At 44.2% G+C, this 20,863-nt stretch overlaps 1 protein-coding gene across 1 annotated transcript in view; it reads right to left on the bottom strand.

Moving 5' to 3' along the window:
* ARHGEF38 (Rho guanine nucleotide exchange factor 38) overlaps positions 1-11,336 on the bottom strand; it is a 40,095-nt gene extending 28,759 nt beyond the window's left edge. Inside the window, exons 1-2 of the mRNA XM_040063665.2 lie at positions 11,092-11,336; positions 219-409 (exon numbers count right to left, since the gene is read on the bottom strand). Coding sequence (XP_039919599.1) covers positions 219-409; positions 11,092-11,278 — 378 coding nt within the window. The 5' untranslated portion in view covers positions 11,279-11,336. The remainder of the gene's footprint in view (positions 1-218; positions 410-11,091) is intronic.
* Between the last annotated feature and the right edge of the window lie 9,527 nt (positions 11,337-20,863).

Raw genomic sequence — 20,863 nt, 5'->3', positions numbered from 1 at the left:
CCAAGTACAGCACAAGTGGTAAGGAGCATATCTGACCTTCCACTCTCCTCACCAGAACCCTGACACATCAAGTTCCAGAACGCTGGCTCCAGACCCGCTCCCAGCACCACGTCACTCTTGTGCTGACACTTGTGCATGCATGGAGATGGTTCGCAAGCAGAATGTGGTGGAGTTGAGACCTCGGCATCACCACCTCCTCCTCCGCCCCCAGCACTCACCTGCTTGTTTCTTAGGGGCTGAATCACTTCCTTGATGCAGAGATCCAGGTCGCTGATATAGTCTTTCTCTGTCTGCATGAGTTCTGCGATGATTTTCACCCTCCTGGCCATCATGCGCCTGCTGACTTCTTCTTCATCCTCCTGCGTTGGGGTGGCAGGGGTTGAGGATACCACCTGTGGAGCCATTTTTTCTGTTTAAAAGAGGGAGAGATTTGTGAGGGGTGTCATAATTCCACATGCTCACCCAGCTTGCCCTGCATGACCGTGGGTGGTGGACAAATGGCCATGGCAAGCAGGAAAAGAAGCATAAGAAATGGCAAACCCAAACCAGGCTGAGTGACATCCCATCTCCCTCTTCTAAAAGTGGACATGGATATGCCAAAGCAACTCATCCATTTGGCATTAAGGGGATAACGCATCATTGGCTCCCCTTGCTTAGATGTTATGTATCGGGCAGAAATTTTTTATGGAGCATGGGAGAGTCTGATTCTTGTCACACTGAAATTCAAGGATAGCTGATGCCCTTCTACTCCTTTGAGAACACAGTCGTGGTCTGACATCTATTATGATTTGGAGGATGAAAAAAAATGTGCTCCTCTGAAAGAAAAAGGCTGTTTACCATAAAAAACCTTCACAATAATAACCTTTGTTCTGTACAATGTAACGTTGAGTCTATTCATGGGAAATTGAGGACTGCATGTACTGGGTGACAAACTTTCAAGTGAAGACAATGTTACTAACAATGATGATGAATCCTCCATTTCTGTTTAAAAATAATTTTTTGAAAGAGACAAAGGAATTCAAGGAGAATATGGGAAAATGATCCAAATTTAACGATCAGTAACAACTGTTTATTGGGACAACAGAGATCATTGGGATTAGGACATTCTTCACTTTTTTTCAGTACTTAACACCTAGGATATCTGATTTGTTTCAAATACCTGAAAATAGAAGTGACTCTTCTACAGATGGGTAATTTATGTACATTACAGGACCTGCACACAACATACTTATCTGTAATAATGGTCTTCCCACTTCCTGGTCTGTAAGCCAGCCTGCAGAGATCCATGTCAGCTGTAAAATGGGCACTGAATTTTATCTGTGTACACTGCCAATTCATATTTTTCATTAAGAAACACGCACACAAAACCCAAAAGCAAAACCAAAAAAGAAAACAAGCCAAAGATTTCAGAGGTTATTCTGGTGTTTTTCTGCTAGCCACAAGATGGTGCAGAGTACCAAGAAAGATGGACATATCATTAGCATGCTCAAGTCTGCACCACTCAGGCTGAGCTTTGACAACACTGGCTTTTACTGCTCAGCAGCAAAGGATAGGAATCTCTGCTGACGATCAGACTGCTACACCTTTGCGTCAGCCTCTTGTAGGGACTGCACTGAAGGAGGTAATAACAAGCAGTACCAGGTGCTTCACTCACTGATTATATTGCCGTCATTTGAATTGACTGTTAAGGGTAAGGTCACGAGCACTCCAGCGAGTGTCGAACAGCGCAGGTCGTCCGCACAGTGCTAGCCAAGGCTGTAGAGGATAACCCACAGCTGGACTTGTGGGAGCCAGGCAGCATTCAGAAGAGAGGGCTTTGAGCCATCTTCGGACAAGAGGTGTAAAATACAATAAATCCAATGTATCATCTTTGCCCACCCCTTCTACAACTATGCTGACCACTGATGTTCAGAAAGGACATTAATGATTCTCCCACCAGATTTTCAAGTGAGACTGATGTGACCACAGATAGTTTTAAATAGCTGCTTTAGGAACTGTACCTCTGTCTCTACACCACTAGTTTTAAACAGTGAGGACAAAGAACCTAAACAGATCTGGGTGGGGGGATGGAAGGCAGAGGAGTAGGGGAGCTGTTTTCTCAAAACTTTTTTGTATTTAGATATGCTTTTCAGCTTTGAGTTTTTAGCCTTGAAGTTTGTATATAACACAGGCATGAACATTTTGTCCTCAAGTTTGTACAGAGACATTAAAACAGAAACATGAAGAGGATGTCTCCCCTCTGCAAGGCCTTGGCTATCAAAAGAATTTTCGACTTAACCTTGCCCTGGTGAGTTTGTGCTGATGTGAGTGCATGAACTGCACAAGAGCTTGCACTGCTGCAGAGTTCATCCACCGAAGGTACTGTGTGCTGGATATTACAGACTCTGCCCTTTAGTGAGGAGGAGATCAAAACTGGTACCAGTATCATTTCACAGCTTTCTTGGAGAAATTTCCTGCTAGGGTTGCAGAACGGGACCACCTTGCCTGCTGCTGTCATGCTAAACCAGCAGGTACTTTTTCTTCTAAAAACTTAGAGTATGTAACCACATTTAAAAATTCACAAGGAACCACATGAACAATCCATTTCCATTCTAGTTTTGCACCAAAATCAGGATTTTTCTTGAGATTTGGTGTGAAGATGATTGCATGCATGTAACCAACTGTATACAAAGAGTTCAGGGCAACTCCTGAGAAAGCACAGAGGGGAAGATCTCAGAAGTATTGTTTTGTCTCAGAGGCAGATGTTATGATTTCAGATGGAATTCTAAGGTAAACACAAGATGCTATACAAAAGAACTTTCTAATCTTTTATACTGGTGGCAGGGGAGGCCATTATATGAGCAAAATAAAGCCAATGTATTTCACTTCAGGCTGGAAGTCACAATCCCCTGAGAGGCTGTTCTTTCAGTTTGTGTCATTAGAAAGCCCTGATCAAATTTGATTCTTGAATTATGTCAGGGCTCATCTATTATCATTATTGCATGATAAATAATAATGCCAGGAAAGAAAAACTCTTCTCTAACAGGAAGAAATAATCACAAGAAATACCAGTTAGATGCTGTTTCCTTATAGAAAACATGTTTTTTTAATAAATGTTTCCTTTTGTTAAATGTAATATAATTTTCCATTTTCACTCAATATGTTCACTTTTCCATTTCAGGCGTATCTGTCTCTATAGAATGCTACAGCAAGATCTTGAAGTGATGATTACAGCCAAAACGTATGACTGCATGTTCAGCTGATTGCTTTTGACCAGTTTGAGAACATTAGTAGTTTGCCAAAATCCTTGCCGAGTAAGTATAAGCTTAATGAATGCACAAACAGTGAGTGCGTATCTGGAATATAATCAAACTCATTTCTACCTGGTAATGTGTACCAGCCCTGAACAGTTGAAGAGAGGATTAGCAGGAAATGACATAGCTGAGGATTAACTGCTACAGCAAGAATTTGACTCATTCGTCCTCAGAGATACCAGGTATAGAAAAATTAAAAAATAGTTTGTTGAATAGTTATTCAAACCATTGCATCTTAAGCCCAGTTTACAAAAAACTAACTAGACATTGGAATAAAAAGTAGAAGGCAATGTTTGTAATTAGTGCTCTTGTGATGTCAGCTGTCTGCAGGAGATGCCTTTCTAGAGGACATTCCTTTGGAGATGACTTGGGTTTTTCAACTGTGTATTGAGGTATGTGGCTCTAGTTGCATGAAACAAGAGCTTCATTATGTGATGACAAGGAAGAAGCCATATGTCTTACAAAAACAGTTTTTTGCAAGTGTGAAGTCTAAAGATGTCCCCCAGATGGAGACATCCCACAATGTAGTGAGAGCATGGAGGAACGGAGCTTGCAATGTGCAAATGCAGCAGCTCTCTTCTAGGCTCAGGGGAGGTACTGGGGGACTGTTCCAATCCACTTAAAGGGAGGAGAGGCACGTTTGCCTCAATCCACAGCTGCAGAAAGGAACCAGGTTTTAACATACCTGAAAGCAAGATTAAAACACAGATGAGGTTAAATGTTGGGATCCAAAGCAATAATGAAACTTTATTTTTCATAAAAGAGGAAAGAAAGAAAGAAAGAAAACCAGAAAAGTAGGAAAATGCCAGAATAATTACAAGAAGCACAGGAAAGGGGTTACCACCACCATGGGTCCAGCGCTGGCTTATAGAGGGCGATGGGGGAGATCCGTGCGGGTGCAATGGCTCTTTCTCCGGTGAAGGCTCTCCCAGAGCAGTCCAGTGACCCAGCGAGGGAGCAGGGCCACAGCAGCAGGACCAGAGCGGGACGGGGAGCATGGGCAGCCTCATTGGACCAGCCAGGACAGCACAGACAGCAAAGATTCCAGCACTGTGCAGATTTTTGCAGCGCAGCCCCCCGTGACAGCTTAGGCGTTTGCTTTTGGAGGATTTTGAGAGTGGCAATCGTAACATCCACTTCATAAAGCTCATTGGCTGGCTCCCTGGTGTATCAAAAAGTTTGCTGCTTACTCGCTTAATGTATCAAAAGTTTGCTGCTCACTCCTCTGGTGTATCAAAAGCCTGCTGCTCGCTTAATGTATCAGCTACAAGCTCTGTCAGTAACTCTCAACAGGATGCCTCAATTTCTAAAATAAAGCCGTTTCCAAAGTTTTTGTTAAAGGTAACTTAATGCTTTAATTTTCAAACCTTAATCTTTAAAGATAATGGAGAAACGTTCCTCACATTTTACTCATTCACTACAGGGACCCACAGCCAGCGACTGGAGGAGCAGCCATAGCAGGCCTGCAAGATCTCTGTGCGTAAATCTCCCTGGTTTTCATGTCTAGACAGTGAGCAGCTCCAAGAGGTCTGTTATAGCCATCTTTTCACCCAGGTAAGATGCTCAGACTGGATATTACGTTTGCTCTTGGTGTGGGGACCCAGATTTCTCCCCACCCAGTGCTTCCCATGTGGAACCAAAGGTACTAGCACAGAATATAGGAACAAGTACAGTGATGCTAGTGCGTGGAGTGAGTTACAGACCTTTTTGTAACCTAGGCAGCCTTTGAAAGATGCCAAAGGAACGCAAGTTCTGCACTTGCACTGTGCAGATACGAGGATTTTGCCTGGCTCAAGGGACTGGTGAAGGCATAAGTTATCAATGTATAACAAATTACAGAATTACTGTGTTTTCACATGTGAAACATGAGTCTTGTATCACCCTGGATAAATTATTCCTCTGTAAAAGCAAGTCCTCAGATAGCCTGTACCCTCAGATAACCTAGGTATTACACATGGGAATGTACACCGGCTTTTATCAGTTGGATTTGGGAATGAAATGCCGGCAGCCAAGCCACTGCTGCCATGGCAGCTTTCCTCTCCCTCCTCATGCTGTCGCTCTGGCTCTGTTCTCTACACCCCTGCATCCACTGTAGGAGCTGGGAAGGCTGCCAGGCACTGAGACACTGGGGTCCGTGGAAGTGAGGGAACCTGAAACAGGACAAGAAGTGGGGAAGGATGGAGTGTGACTCTGTGGAGACAAAGTGCATCACATTAGATAACACACAAAGGGTTTTACTCCAGGTGCCACTCCACTTGTGAGGGATCACACGGGGTGTCCTCACAGTTCCCACCAGAGTTCTTACAGTGCAACAATATGGTGCAAACATGGTGCGAATTAGACCACTGAAGACCAAGTTGGGCATTGAAATAGAAAAGTATTGGGAGGGGCTTGAGGAATACCTTTTACTTTTTCTTTTTTTCCTTTTACCTAGAGGCACATAACAGCACCATTGTTCAGGAGCGGGTTTGCCGTGCACAGGCTGTGAGCAACACATGCAAAAAGCCCCTTTTCTGAACCCAGGAGGAAAACACTGCAGGACCAGAATGACCTTGCACCCGTACTCCCGGGCAACAGGTTTGCTTATAAAATCTGTATCAGAGACTTCTGTGCAATTAGGTCACTCGATCTTTGATCATTTTTCTGTTCCATAAGGTACAGAGAATATTTACATTCAACACGCAGGTTCTTTCTTCAACTCCTTGACAGCAGACCGCTCTAATTATGTGTGTGCTGACAGGAGTACAGAGAGCTCCCATGTGACCGCGGTGGAAGGGAAGAAAGCTTATCATCAGGTGACAGAAGAATGCCCTTATTGTTAGCACCAATACTTACAAATAAACCCTTCCAGGGTGTCACATACCGGTATAAATGCACCACCCCTGTGGCACTGAGCTAATATGTTAACAAAGCAGGAACTAAGGAAGGGCTGTACCTGAACCTCTTCATCCGGGACGCAGGCACCTCAAGATTTGGCATGGATTAGCTGTATGAACTGTGGGCCGTGTGGCCCACAATGCAAAGTATCCCAATTAATAAAATGTTTGCTAATATGCTCAGAGGAGGATCAGTAACCCTCCTTGTCTTCCCTTCTTCCCAGTCTCCCCTTCGGCTGCAGTTCCCAGTTCTGCTGTGGTAGCTCCTAAAAGTCCTCAGCCCCACAGCAGGGCTTGGTTGTGCTAAGTGTCGTGCAAACACTGCGGCACAAAATGGATTCTGCTCTGAAAAGATGAGCTCGCTTCCCAGCCTGACAGGCACTGCAATAAGTTCAAGGAATAACTCCAGCTTTATTGCAGCACAGGTTAGCAGAATTAGATCCCCGGAGCCTAAATTTGCATGGGAGAAAATAGAAGTATTTGTTAGATCGTGACTTGTCATCACAGGGCACAGGGGGGAGAATTTTCATTGAGCCATCTCCTGCACTTCAGGAAATAATCTGAAATTTCACTCCTTACTGCACTTTAGTGAACCAGCCGCTCCACGGGTCAATACATTCTGCAGTGAAATAAGATATTATCTGCATTGTAGTCCATAGAAAGTTAGTACAGCACAAAGTAAATAAGGAACTGGGGAGCAGCACAGAAGACCTTTACACCTGGTGGGTGATGCAAGAAGCTGAGAGCACGGGCAGCCCATGCAGGAAGGAGATGGGGCAAAGGAGGATGAGTGGCCTCTGACTGGGCTTTTGCATACCAAGGGATAGTACATTTCCAAGAATTTGTATGGTTTTGCTGGTTTCTGCATCATTACTGATGTTGCTTATTTCTCATAGCTACATTAGACAGAGAAAACACACGGCATTCAGAGTTCAGACATGAGCTCTGAGGCAGTGTATTGTGGCAGCTGTGTGATTTGAATCACTGTCTAATACAGGTATGTCCCTGATGCATTTTAAATTGAAGTGTGTGCAAATTATTTACCAGGGCAGTTGACCCATCCACAGCCAAAGTTGTAAGGGAGTTAATACGGAATAATCTGTAAGACAAGGTGCTTTTTTGAGGCATGAATTGTCTCACTGAGCACTGCAAATGTGACCTCTGATTCCTTCAGGAAACCCACTACTTTCTATAGCTCATTTTCCACAGCAAGCACACCTTTGGCATACAATAGTTAATAAATAAACAGCAATCTGCCCAAAACCTAGATGACAGCAAACGATGCTTTAAATGCCTTTTCATGGTGTGCCCTTTTTAGTTAATAGCATTTATCCCCATGACATATTGTATGTTAATCTGCCCTGATCTAGCAAACATTTATGTGCCAAGAACTGCATCAAGCAAACCCCTTTTATCGAAATACACAGATACTCACAGACTGGAAGCTTTGGGTTAGTTCAAAGACTGATCCCAACTTTCATACAATACATAAATATTAATATAGTTACTTCTAAAGCTGCTACTGATGGATTTTCACTATAGAAAAGATAAGTCCTACCACCTAAACAGCTATAGATAATACCTTTGAAAATAGAGATGCTAAATATCGCTTTTTGTTTTGCAACTTCTTCATTCCTCTTGAAAGAGCATGCTTGCACAATTTTCTAGTGAATGTAGAGCAGAGCAATGCTTAGAAATGTCACAGGAGCTCTTCCTTATAATCCTTTTATAATGATCCTTGATATTATTTCTGCATCTCCCCCACAGATGCTAGTGAATATATCTTCCTCTACCCCACTCCTCCCTCTTCAGAAAAGTGATGTCCGGTTGATGGAAAAAATATATATAGCCTGATCAAAGTATTCCTGGACTCTTCTAAGTATGCATGTACAATCTGAGTTCTAAATGACTGCGTGGTTTTATCATGACCTTGGCATTTGATGGCAATCACCTTATTTTTGCCTATCTAAGATGGGGCTGGCATGCATTCGGTTATCTCACAAGATGAGCTGAAGTACAGGCACTAATGTTTGCCAAGCTCCTTGAGAATATAATAGTTACTTTGCATCTTATTTCCTTTTTAAAAAGAGTAAAGTCAGGAAGTGTTGCATGGCCATTCACACCAGATAAGCTACTGAATGGATGCATCTACTGTAGTCATTAACCATGAACATGCTTCCTTGTATCTTAACGAATCTTTAATTTTAAAGTGAAAAACACTTGCAGAAGTTTTCACCTTTGGCAATGCTATTGTGCACTGCTGTTTGTAGACTGACAGAACAAACCACCTCGATTACCCTGGAGATCTAGAATGAGAAAGAGCTTTCTCACTCCTCATAGAAAACATTGGTTTACTGTATAAAACAAAACTTAAAAGAAATCTAAGCGCAGAAATTGAATTCTTAGGAGTTTTTATGCCTGACTGCTTGCTCTCTTGGGCTTTTTGTTTTGTTTTCTTCACAGGCTTTTATTTGAGGGCCTCTATTTCCACCCCACTGAGCTGCATTTTGAGCATATACTTCAGAGCTGCTAGAAATGGCGGTGGAGGGCAACAGCCCGGTTCCTACTCAGGGAAACCTTTGGAGTTTGCAGGGGCCTGGAAGGGCCCTTGAGAGGTGCCTCGCCCATGCTTCAGCTTGCACAAATGTACCGCAATGCTGATGCAGGCGGCCGGGTGTGCGAAGACACCTTGGTCCCTGTGCTCTGCCAGGCTGCCTGCTGCTAGCACAGATCGGGGTCCTGCAGCCCCTGACTTTTAGCTGTGGAAACCTGCCCCACTCACAGATTTCCTTCTGCAGGACTTGCTGCTGTTGCACCTCTCTTACACATCCTAGTCTGTGCTAATACCTACCCAAGGTCTGCAAATTATGTGTTAGAGAACATATTAACAGGAGACTATAGAAGAGAGGCAACTAAACACAGCTTTTCCCACAATTCCTATTGGAAGCAAGTGCAAATTACCATCTGTATCTTTTTACAAAGCATTTACCATTCTAGGGTCATCAGAAAGTCCCGACCAGGTGACACACAACAAACTAGCTGTCACCAACAGAGCTGCTGGGTTTTCCTAACAAGAATGGAAAGCTCAAAAGCTTCCATTTGAGCAAAACCACTTCCCTCACCTTGCAGAAAGCTGCTTTGCATCCAAGCACTACGAGAAAAATGCAGCACATAAAGGTGTACAAGCACAGCACATCGTCAGCGTTGGCAGGTAGCCGACATTAGGTCCGGTATCCGTGATTGTTATCAGATTCAGGCACATCTACCTCAGAAAAATTTGATCCGGCTCAGACCCTGGCACACAACTGCATCTCTATGGCGACTGCAAATATACTTTATAGGAATTTCTACCGCCTTTGTATTTTCACTCTGAGGACAGGCGACTTCTAATCCAATGCAAAGCCTGCAGGCAACCTTGTTAACTCATCACTGTTTTTCTCAAACAAATGCAAGCAAACAGAGTGAGCTGATACCAGACTATGCTTTGCAATACGTGGCCCTGGCAGTCTCAGCAGGTGGCTGGAGCTGTAAAGCTGGATTTACTGTCTTCTTGGACTGCTGCCATAAACATAACCTCACACTCTGCCATGACTTCCTGGGCTTCCCCACCACCTCTGCTTCAGATTTTAAACAGGAAACATTCATGGTTTGAATATGGCTGACACAGGACAGAAAGATTTCACACCTTTTTGCTGGAGACTTCTCTGACAACCTTGACCTCTGATAACCTGGCCAACCCCATTCATGAGTTAAAATCTGCTGTTTTGATGGGACATGTGCCAGGAGCCACAGCGATCCATGCTTGTGCCATGAAACACCCCTGCCAGATTCCTGATTCGTGGGCCTGACTTAACTGAGTATTTTTCACCTTCTCATTGATTAGCTATCATGAGGAGGGAATAGCACAATTGATGAACCTCTCTGCTCTCAGCATATGCAGTCCCCATAGAAAATCTATTATTTTCAGGCTTAATATTTTATTTTCTGCTTTGATTGTCTCTCTGAAGCAATGCTACTTCCTAATTAAGTGCATCAAAACCACAATACAGCAATCCAAAGTATTTTTCTATTTTATTTCCTCATAAAGGATTATGGTTGCAAGAATGACTGTCACTAAGCAGTTATAGCACTATTAGTAATACACACTTAGAGTATAATAATACTCAAACCCTGTTGTTCAAGACCCTGGAAACCCACAGAAATTCATCATTTGGTATTCCAGAGCACTCCCAGAAATTGCCATTCACATTCTTCATGCTTTTCCTCAATTTGTGGCAGCAGATTTAATTTTTGATTGACAAACCCAGCACTGACATGCTTTACTACAATCTGTGGTCCATATGCAATTCGGTTATTTGAAAAGTAACTCTCTCCATAATCATGGAATGGTATAATTTGCATCAGTATATCCATCCAAGCATGTATTTGGCCATACTTTAGTTCAGGCTTGTACAATCTACGCAACAGTTTATAGACCACAGTATTTTTAACTGAGGAAAAAAAAAAAAAAAGTCCTTGATGCTTCTTATGACTTGGCACATACCCCACTTAATACGACAGCCAAAGACAGATAGGATGGAGCCATCCTATTTTCACATTACTGTTTGTGTTCCATATGCATTCTGGTGAATGAGAAAGATTTTGATTGCATACGAGTTTTGCAGGAACTCACCAAAACCTTCAATTATATTTTGTGTCCCATCTACAGAACGCTGTTTAGAAAAATCTGGGGAAACATCTCACAGTCTGGAGGTGGGGGGCAAGGGTGAGAGGGGCCATTGCTCATTTCAGCTGTGGCTGTGGGGAGGGGAGAGCCTGCCATTCCCTTCTTTATCTGGAGGCTGCAGCGTGGAGGGCATGGAGACGCCACTCCAGCTCCAAGCATCCCTGGCAGCAGAGCACCAAACAAGCTTCCCCAGTACCTTGCAATTTCTGGCTGTACTCTGTCCTGTCGGACTGACTCCTCCTCAAGTTGCCGTGGTCCCCGGCGGTGGTGGTGCTCTCCACCACGGGCTCCGTTCTCCTCCTCTGCCCCATGTACAGCTTGTTCCTTAGCAGGGCCAAATTCCTCTTCCTTCCTCCGCTGCCTTCCTTCCCCGGACAGTCCATGCTCGCCACGGACAGCCTTGCTTGGTGGTGGTGGTGGCGGCGGGGGGCAATAGCTTGATTTTCAGGGAGGTGACCTCCCTGCCCAGGTGAAGGCTGCTTGCTTTGGGCTTGGGTTTGCAGCAGGGCTCGCCAGGCTCCGCAGAACCCCGGGCTCAGCCCTGCCACCTGTGCCGGAGCAGCCCCACCCCCGGGAAGCCGCCGCCCCGGGCAGCGTTTGCATTCACCTGCCCTGTGTGTAAGCGCGCCTGGCGGGGCCGCTTTCAGAGCCAGCCCCACACCGCAGCCATTCCCGGCCCTCTCCCTCCCGCAGGGCACGCTCCCCACCCCGCCGCAGGGCCGGGGGTGCTGGCACACGGGAGCGGGAGCTGCCTCCTCCCCGCTGTCTGGCAGCGAGATGCCCAAGTGTGGCCCGGCACCGCCACGCTTCCAGCAGAGCCCTTCCTTATCTGCACTGCCGGGCAGTGGGAAGCAGAGGGCAAGGAAATGGGAAAGGGAGGCCAACCACCCACACACTCGACCCTCGTTCTGGCAGCCTGGTCAGGACCCCAGTTCCTTGCGTATCAAGTTTCATCTGCCAGTCTCCTGACCCGACTGAGAGGTGTAGCTTTTGGGCTGGAAACTCCGGATCCACAGGTTTGAAAGGCCACCAGTCTCTTAGAGCAATGCAGAAAAGGGCTGAGAAGGACATGAAAGCCCCTTCGGGAGGTAGGAAGCAGCATGGAGCTGATGCTTGTCTCAAACCAGGCTCTGTCCCACTTTGCACTACACACAGAGAGGCCAAAGCCAAGGTGAAAGCCTGCCAAGGACCTGTGAAGGATACCACAGCCAACCACCATGCTGTGATAGCCAGGGGAGCGGGCACCAAAGCACCTGCTCATAATACCTCTGGACTACCCCCTGGAAGATATCTTATTATCCTGTCTGCTAGCAATGGCCTCTGGCACACATGTACTGTCTAGTGATCCTCTGTAGCGCTGGTCTAATCAAGCTCATGTCAAAACAGCAGGAGTTGCTGGCATCTAAGCTTGGACCGGACTTAGCCTGGGAAGAGCCCCAACAGCCATCAGCAGCAATCACTGCCACTGCTGTGATACCCAGCCCTTTGGGCCTTGCTGCTGTAGGAAATGCCTGGTGGGAGCCCCATGGTGCAGCCTAATCAGTGTCAGTCTCACGCACAATCATTGCCACAGCATCTGCCAGGGGACACAGCTAATGTCCCTCTGACAGAGGCTGGCAGAGCGTTTGGCTTTAGCATTGCCACGCTGTGTCCCTGAAGGACTGTCTAGTAAAAACAAGCTAAGATGAGATGTAGTAGTGTAACTTCGTTTCCAAGTTTTGTTTTTCTTCACAAAACTGGTCCTGTAATGCAATCTCTTCATCAAAGCCCTTCGTTTCTACCCAGCAGTGAAAAGAAGAGGTTATGAAACTGTTAAGCAATAAACGACGTCAAATTGCAGCACCATGCCAGGGCTGCACAAAGTGTCCAGTCCAAACACAATCTGGCAGAGGAATAAAGTGAGGGGATTACTGGGAAGACTTTGTGCTAACACAGAGAAGTCACATATTACATAGGCAATTCATGCGTTATGTCCTGCCTCCTCTTTGATATTTCCCAAGAAACTCTTTATTCTGCAAGTCAGACCACAAAAGTTCCTTGAAAGGCAGAGCAGTGGTGACAGCAGGGAGAGGCATAGGCAGGGACAGACTGGTGACACACTTGTGACAAGCATCAAAGCTCCAGCAACAAGTAGTACACAGATTAAAATGGGAGTTGAGGGAAATCAGTCAAACAATTTCCTTACACTGGGGACTCTGGTAGGAGCTTTTTTTTTTTTTTTTTTTTTGAAGCAATAGCTTGGTATTCATCCAGGGTGGTAAAACTGGTTTAAACAGTCACCACCCTGACTGCCCCCTTTCCCCAGATGAATTTGTTCCCATTATTGCTGCAGGGTATAAACATACGCATTTGAGATGAGATGGAGGAACTGATCTGGCAGAAAACTCCTTCCCTCGCCCCTTTTCCCTGGGCTATTTTCCATCTGGATCTGTGCTCCTGATTTGTTCCTCAACCAGCTACGGAAACAGTTGTGGCAGCATGAAGCAGGGGATGACGCAGGGCATGTATGAGCAGCTGATGGTTGCTTAAGTCAGAATTACCCAGAGAAGGTATATCTCCCCACCAGGATTTTAGTGTCATGCTTCTCACAAAACAGAGGAGCCATCATTTCATATGAGTTTTAATTATATTTATTTAAATTAAAATAGTTCGGAGGAGAACTCAGGAATGTATTTTGGCTGGGTGAAGGTGGAAGAACAAACTTAATAGAATTCTTGGCATTGTAAGTTCTGACACATATGCAGAGTTACAGCCAAGATAGGATGTAGTAAAATTTGCTCAGGTGTTTATTACGACAGCAGTCTACCCACATGCAAAAGTTGTCTTCCTCTTCAGCTCAGTCACAGGGGGTGAAAAGGTATGTGTTCATTCAGCAACAAAATTGTTATTGGGAAACCCAGCTATAGTTGCTGCTGCTGTTGTACTTTGAATGGTTTACCTGGCTTTAGCCAGCAGCATTATTTTGGAGGTAGCCAGGAGCCCAAAGCAGGCCCATGCCACAGTTTAGAATGTAGATGAGAACTTACCGCAACCTTAGCATATCTCCTCTGTGCCACCCAACATAGGAAAAGCTGAAAATACCCTATCTTCTGTGATACTCCAAATGAATGGGACATGTTCAGGCCTGGTGGCTTCCCTATTCCCTTTGGGGGGAGGGAGATTTGAGACACAACCGAGTTTACCCATCATCACATTAAACCCCATCATGGATTTACACCAGTAGGCTACGTCTGTGCAATCAGAAGGGGATTACATAAAAAACAATCACATGTGCATTTGATCAAGACCCCTATAAACTCTTATTACTGTTTGCTGATCTTTACCTACTATAATAAAATGCTGTGTCAGAGCTGTGTGTGAACTACTCACTCCCACTCACAATAGTAGGAGGAGCCCTCTCTCAATTTCAAATTATTCCTGCTCTTCTCTGGCCACATTAGCAACTGATGGGAAGGCAGTACAAAAGTCACTAATCCACAAGACAAGAGGAATATTTGGTATCTACGTGGACAAAAGGCTCTTTTTACAATGAATGTGGAAATCTCTTTTACTAGTCTGTTATGCTCAATTCTACAGAGCAAACTGGAACCGAGTTGATGTGAACACTCACAGGAGTTATTTGCACAGAAGCCACCCTGCTTAAAAAACAGAACAGGTGCTGGTGTAAACATAGAAAATATTGGCATTGTGTTCCCCAGCAACTGTATTGGCCACATACAAGAGCTGATTGTTGTATGGTCAATGACAACATTTATCTCAGTCCTGAGCTACAAATGAACCAGAAGCGCCATAAAGACTGATGGCCATTAAGTAAGCAAACAATTATTTTTTTTCTTGTCATACCTCACAGCTGTTACAGAAGATTTCTTTTTAACTTAGGATCCCAGGAGTTCTACAAAAAATACCGGTGTGGGTTGATTACTGTGTTGGGTCCCTTTGAGTGGATACACAGATCACTGCTGGAGTCCTGTGGCAATGGCACAGGATTGGCATTTCCAAGTTTGCTCACTGCAATGACCAGCACAGACACCAAGGAAAGTCCCAGTCTGCAGCTGCAGAGTGACTTTGCCAGTTTCACCTGTGTTAAAGAGATCACATTTGACAGGGAGTGGAGCAGCAGAGAGGTATCATGGTACTGCTGCAGAAAGATGTCCTACCTTCCCCACATGTGGAGCTTGACAGCAAAGAGTGCAGATGTCTCTGTAGCTCCCCATCTCCATACAGAGAAGCCTCAGTGCATGTAAAAGCAAGCCTGTACCTTGTCACTTAGCCTGTATGCAGGAGTCATAGCAAAGATGTCTTCTGAAGAACAAAATGTGGAGGCTTTGATAAGAACAGTCCTGTGTAAGACCCATCGAGGACTTTGAGCACAGGAAAGCTGCTGGTATGTACACTCTAGCTGTTTGCAACAGTACTGGTAAGATAAGAACAGTGTGACAGGTGAGGAAAAAAGCAATAAAAAGATAAGGCCTAGGGACAGGTAAAATGAGAGCATACATGCTGATTTTTCACAATGAATGAATCAAAATTACTTTGAAATATACATAGGAAAAAAAACTTCAAACACCTTTCAATAGTACAAAAAGAGAAAAAAGCCTGTCTTGTAGGTGAAAAGTTATTTAGTGTGGCAGTCTCACCTTCACTCCTACTGTTGATCTTGCCAGACTGGTGATTCCTGTAGAGAAACAGGTCTTTAGAAGTAAGTGCACAGTGATAATTTCTTTAAGCCCTGTCTACAGTGTTTCTTGTCTAAATATTTGTAGGAAAAATTCATAAAGTACATGCCTGCTGGGGCTCAGGCTAGGCTGTGGATATTTCTAAGAAGGGATGGCTCAACCTTTCAAGCTATGCAATCCATCTCCTCTGACTGCTGTGATGCTTTCTTACTCCAAACAAAGCCCCTGCTCCAGCTTACACACACAAAAGGCTGACGTGTTTTCTGCCTACAGAGGGGGACCCATATCTCAAATTGAAACACCTGCCAGAGAGGAGAAGGGATGCTGAGAAAAGGGTCGGCAGGGCTTGGATTGTCCTCTCAGTGCTGTGGATCTGTCACTATCCAGCCAGGGCTTTGTGTAGTAGGTCTGATAGACTTGGAGCTGGGCCAGCCCCCAAAGAGGGACATCTAAGGGCAGTGCTGCTTTGAAAGGGCTGGGAGGTGAGAAGGAGAGAGAACTTGCCAGGAAACCCAGCAGCCCTTTGATTTCTTCAGTGTTACAGCTGTGTAATTTTCTAAGGAAAATAACCTGACTCTGTTGATCAAGTAGATGGCACTCTGATATCAAAGCTAATGAGGAAAGACAAGCAAGAGAGCGAGGCATAGGTAAAAGAACAGGAAGATGATTCTTCATTATTGGTGTGTTTTGACGTAAAGTAAGAGGGCATAGAAATTACCAAGATGAAATATTTTCTGTGGAATTCTTTTGAGAACCTTATGTCTGGCAATTCACAAATCAAGAGAGGAATGGAACCTAAAAATGGACTATCATGAGGAACTGGAAAGATTTTCCTTCTAGCTCTCTATTTTGAATCATTATAGATTTGAAGCTTCACACTAAAACATCCTATTTCCAGATGGTATTTTTATAGCTCAATTGGAGCCTTTTTTTCTTTTTCTCTGTGTTGCTGTTTATGCATATTTGTGAAAGAATGAATGAATGAACCAGAGAGAATACCATTTAGTGATTTTTGTTTTGTGATGGGGAAGTTGCCTTGGAGTAACAAAGATAAGAGTCTTAAAAAAAAAAAAAAAAAATTAAGCTTTAGTTTATACTCACAAACAAGTTTAATGGGAGTTAGATTAGGCTGAAAATCCTTGGTTCACAGAGCTTAAAATTAACACAGTCCATATGCCTAGGAGGGAAGAAGTGGACATACCTCACAAAACTAGATTCAGTCATGGTGTCCTGGCCTCCTGATAGGCAAATCACTTTCTAGGCGGAGGTCAAGAGAAGTGAAGTCTGGCATGCAAATCCTAGTATACCTTATGGCGGAGCCTAACAAAAAGCATGGTTAAAAAAGAAACAAACAGCTTAGACAAAATAGCTCAGACAAACAATTTATACAGGGGGAAAAAGGGTGTAAACTTGAAATCTTCCTAACAGTAATGAGTATTATGACTAAATCCAAATTTTGCATAAATAGAGAGGATCAGTCTCTTTAAAGCAATTGGGTTACTGAAGTGAGTTCACTGCTACAAAACAAGTTCACAGTCTGACCCAAGGTACTTAGTGTCTTTGGGATAGGAGCCTCTGTTCTTATTCACATTGAGATGGAAAGTAATGTAACCTGATAAATCTAATTCTAGCTACTGAAATCCACAATTACGCCATTCAGTTAGATGATGTAGCTTTTCGTTGCCATCAGGCATCCATCAGCAAGCAATATACAAATCCATATGTGAGTTGGCTGCTTGTAGACATCCTCTCTAGACATCCTCTGCCAAATCCATGTGCCAATCATGTGCCAATGAAAGAGGTCACTGACTCCAATGATTCGTCATCCTTCTCCTGCTGAGGACTGTCAGTGATCAAAGATCTGCAGGAGTTGTTCACTAACTTGCTTTGGCTGAAAAGCAGCCTGCATAACAGCCCAAAGTCCCTAAACTGCTTCAGCCTTGCCTGGCTTGATCTGCCCTAGGGAGCACCACCTTGGCAGGTGGGGGAGATGGTGTTGGCCGAACAAGTGAGCGCTGGCCAGCAGGCCCAGGGAGCGACCTTTTCCACCAGGGTGGCTGGGCAGGGAGGAAGCCTGGCTGTGACTTTTGCACACAGGTAGCAGCAAAACAGAAGGCTGGCAGGAATTGATTCCTTCAGATTAACAGTCTTATAAGCCATGGAGATAGAACTTCTATTACAGCAAAATTTAATGATAATGATGTGATCACCAGTCAAGAGCAAATGCACTGAAATAGCACGCGGTTGTACTAATGAAATTCTTCAAAGCTTTATTAGGTGAAAAGATGAAAATTATTTTCATTCAGGAGGATGGGTTTCCTAAAATTATAATATAGATAATATTTTCTGCATTTAATTTACACAGCATTTTAATGGGTAAAGCATTAATTTTTAAGTGTTTATGTGTGTATATAAAAAGTTGTCTAAAATCAATGTAAATATATACTGCAGAGTACAAACTTTTAAAATAAGGACGTCCTTCAGGCTTAGATGGTTATATTGCTGCTGAGTTTTTGCTATACTCCAGTGGCATTTTGCTGGAATGAGATTCACCCCTGTGCAGAGGGCAAGGATAAAACCTAAGCACCATGTAAGTTCTACCTAAGTCTTAAGGACCTGGCTCTAATTCCATTGAAATAAATAGCAGTATTTTCATCGTTTTTCAGTGGGAGTTGTTACAGGGTCGATGAATGGGATCATTCCTATAAATGCCTTTTGCTGGTCCCATTGGAATGATATGCAAGGAGCTAGATGCAAAATGCTTGGGAATGAACGTGAAAAAATCCCTTGGCAGTAAAAGACTTAGTAATTCTGGAGAATTTGCTCAAGGTAAATACTGGAACCAAAACATTCATTTGTTTGAAAGACTCAAGGATGGTAGGTGAATTTATTCTAACAGGGAGCTGGTCTTACCCAAATATGACTTGAGGAGTACTGGGTGTACTTCAGCTGTATTCTGTGTAATATAATTCACAATACTGAAAAATACAATCAAATCTAGTTAAAGCATTAATATTCCTGCAGTACTAAAACAATTTTTTGATACCTTAGAGTACTAAAACATCATGTTCTCTGCCCTGGTAGCATTAGCAGGGTTTCAGTGTGGTTTTCTGCTGTATCATCTACCTCTGCTAGGTAACATGATGGCATTTATTTACGCATCTAAACAGTGCCTGCACAGAAACTCGTTTATATTTCATAAATTCTAAGTGCTTCACAGCTGATTTCCCATTACAGATGAGAGAGTTTTAGGTAAGACCATGTTTACAACACAAGGCAATGGAGAACTCTGAGCTCAGACTTTGTGCATCTTACCGGGACTCCTGGCCACTGCATTGTATTTCACTTTCCAGCTTGTAGAGGAAAATAAGTATGAATTGGACTCCTATTAGAATAACCTTACACCCATCTGTCAGCTTTGCAAGTGTAAAAATCTTAAGTGTACACTCAGTAAGTGATTTTCAAAGGCTCTGACCTTCCATAAACGAAATCCAGATTCCTCAGAACTAAGCAGAGGCAGAATGCTAGGCCTATGAGATGTGTTTCCTTTTAACCTTGCCCCTTTCAGCAGCAGGCCAACTCAAAGAAAGCACATAACAGATTTTATTATAACAGGAAAAAAAAGTTATATAGGTTTTTCCTTTTTTAATTACTTCATCTGAAAAACAGACTGCCCTCAGACAAACTTAAAAATTTTAAAACTACAGAGACCTGCTGGTATCTGAGGGGAGCCTACAAGAAAGATGGAGAAGGACTTCTTACAAGAGTATATAGTGATGGGACAAGGGGGAACGGCTTCTGACTGAAAGAGTATGTCTAGGATTAGATAAAACAAAGAAATTCTTTACCGTGAGGGTGGTGAAACACTGGAACAGGTTGCCCAGAGAGGTTGTGGATGTTCCATCCCTGGAAGTGTTCATTGCCAGGTTGGATGGAGCTCTGAGAAACCCAGTCTCGTAAAAGGTGTCCCTGTCCATGGCAGGGGGGACTACATGATCTTTAAGGACCCTTCCCCCAGGCCTATGATTCTATGAAGAATTTCACCCCTACAAGTTCAATTCAGGGGATTACCCCTGAAAACCTTGCTTTTGGTGAACTCAGATGCCAACTCCTCTGGTGAAATATGAAGTATAATTTTGTAGCTTCTGCAGAACTGGGCAATGGCACTGCAAAATTGCTTCTCTGTTCTTCTGAAAAGAGAGATCTATTGCCACAAACACAGCATGAATACACAAGATCATTGGCTTGGGATTTAGGAGTGATGATGCAACAGAAGTTATTCTGCCTCAGTTTCCCCGTCAATGAAATGCAAATAGTGGTATTTGCCCCTTTTCAGGAATTTTTGAAAGATCCACAAAGAAGAAGCACTACTTCAAGAACTACCATCCTTATTGACAGAGGACATTTATTTGAAATCATCCTCAAGGATCAATGGGAAGTGGAATTCCCTCAAGTGGAAAGGGAATTCAAAGGAATCAGATCATATGCAGAGCTATTAAGCTTTAAAACTAACATAGGATGAATACAGAATTTAACTGAGTATCAGCAGAGTCCAATATAAAAATTTATCTCTGATTGGGACCACATGCAAATAGCCCAGCTATAAGTGGAGCAGAAACAGAGTGGCTTGGGTGACATAAAAATGTGCACCAAGGAAACTAACATTTCCCTACCAGCAGCAGGGTAGGATCTTCATTCTGCAATGGGCGTCAGGTAAGGATAGCAACCCTTGGTACCATAATCCCTAATTTTGCATCACAGAATCAGTCAGGTTGGAAGGGTATGCAGCAGCCCCAGGTCCAACCACCCTGCTCAAGCAGGATCAGCCTAGAGCACATGGCACAAGATTGTATCCAGATGATTCTTGAGTATTTCCCTTCAAAGATACTCCACACCCTCTCTGGGCAATGTGTTCCAGTGCTCGGCCACCTGCAGAGTTAAGAAGTTCTTCCTCATGTTCAGGTGTGTCAGTTTTTGCCGATTCCCTCAAGTTCTAGTGCTTGGCATTACCGAGAAGAGCCTGGCTCCGGCCTCTTGCCATCCCCCTCTCTGGCAGTGCTGGCGGCCTGCGAGCACCTTAGCCTGGCTACACCTAGGCTACAGCTGGGGTCACCTGCCACCTCAAGGAGGGGTTGGCTTTCGTTACTATTAATTTCAACCCGGTGGAGCCCTCTCTTGAGCTGGGCAGCCCCAGAGCCGCTGTGCTCCCCCGCGGCGCTGCCCGGGGCCCGGCCGGGCCGCAGCAGGCGGGGCAGGGCAGGGCCGGCGCGGCGCGGCGGCCGCAGGAAGGGG

Source organism: Hirundo rustica, chromosome 5, assembly GCF_015227805.2.
Source record: "Hirundo rustica isolate bHirRus1 chromosome 5, bHirRus1.pri.v3, whole genome shotgun sequence".
In the NCBI taxonomy this organism is placed as follows: domain Eukaryota; kingdom Metazoa; phylum Chordata; class Aves; order Passeriformes; family Hirundinidae; genus Hirundo; species Hirundo rustica.
This window is presented reverse-complemented; position numbering and strand designations above follow the sequence as displayed.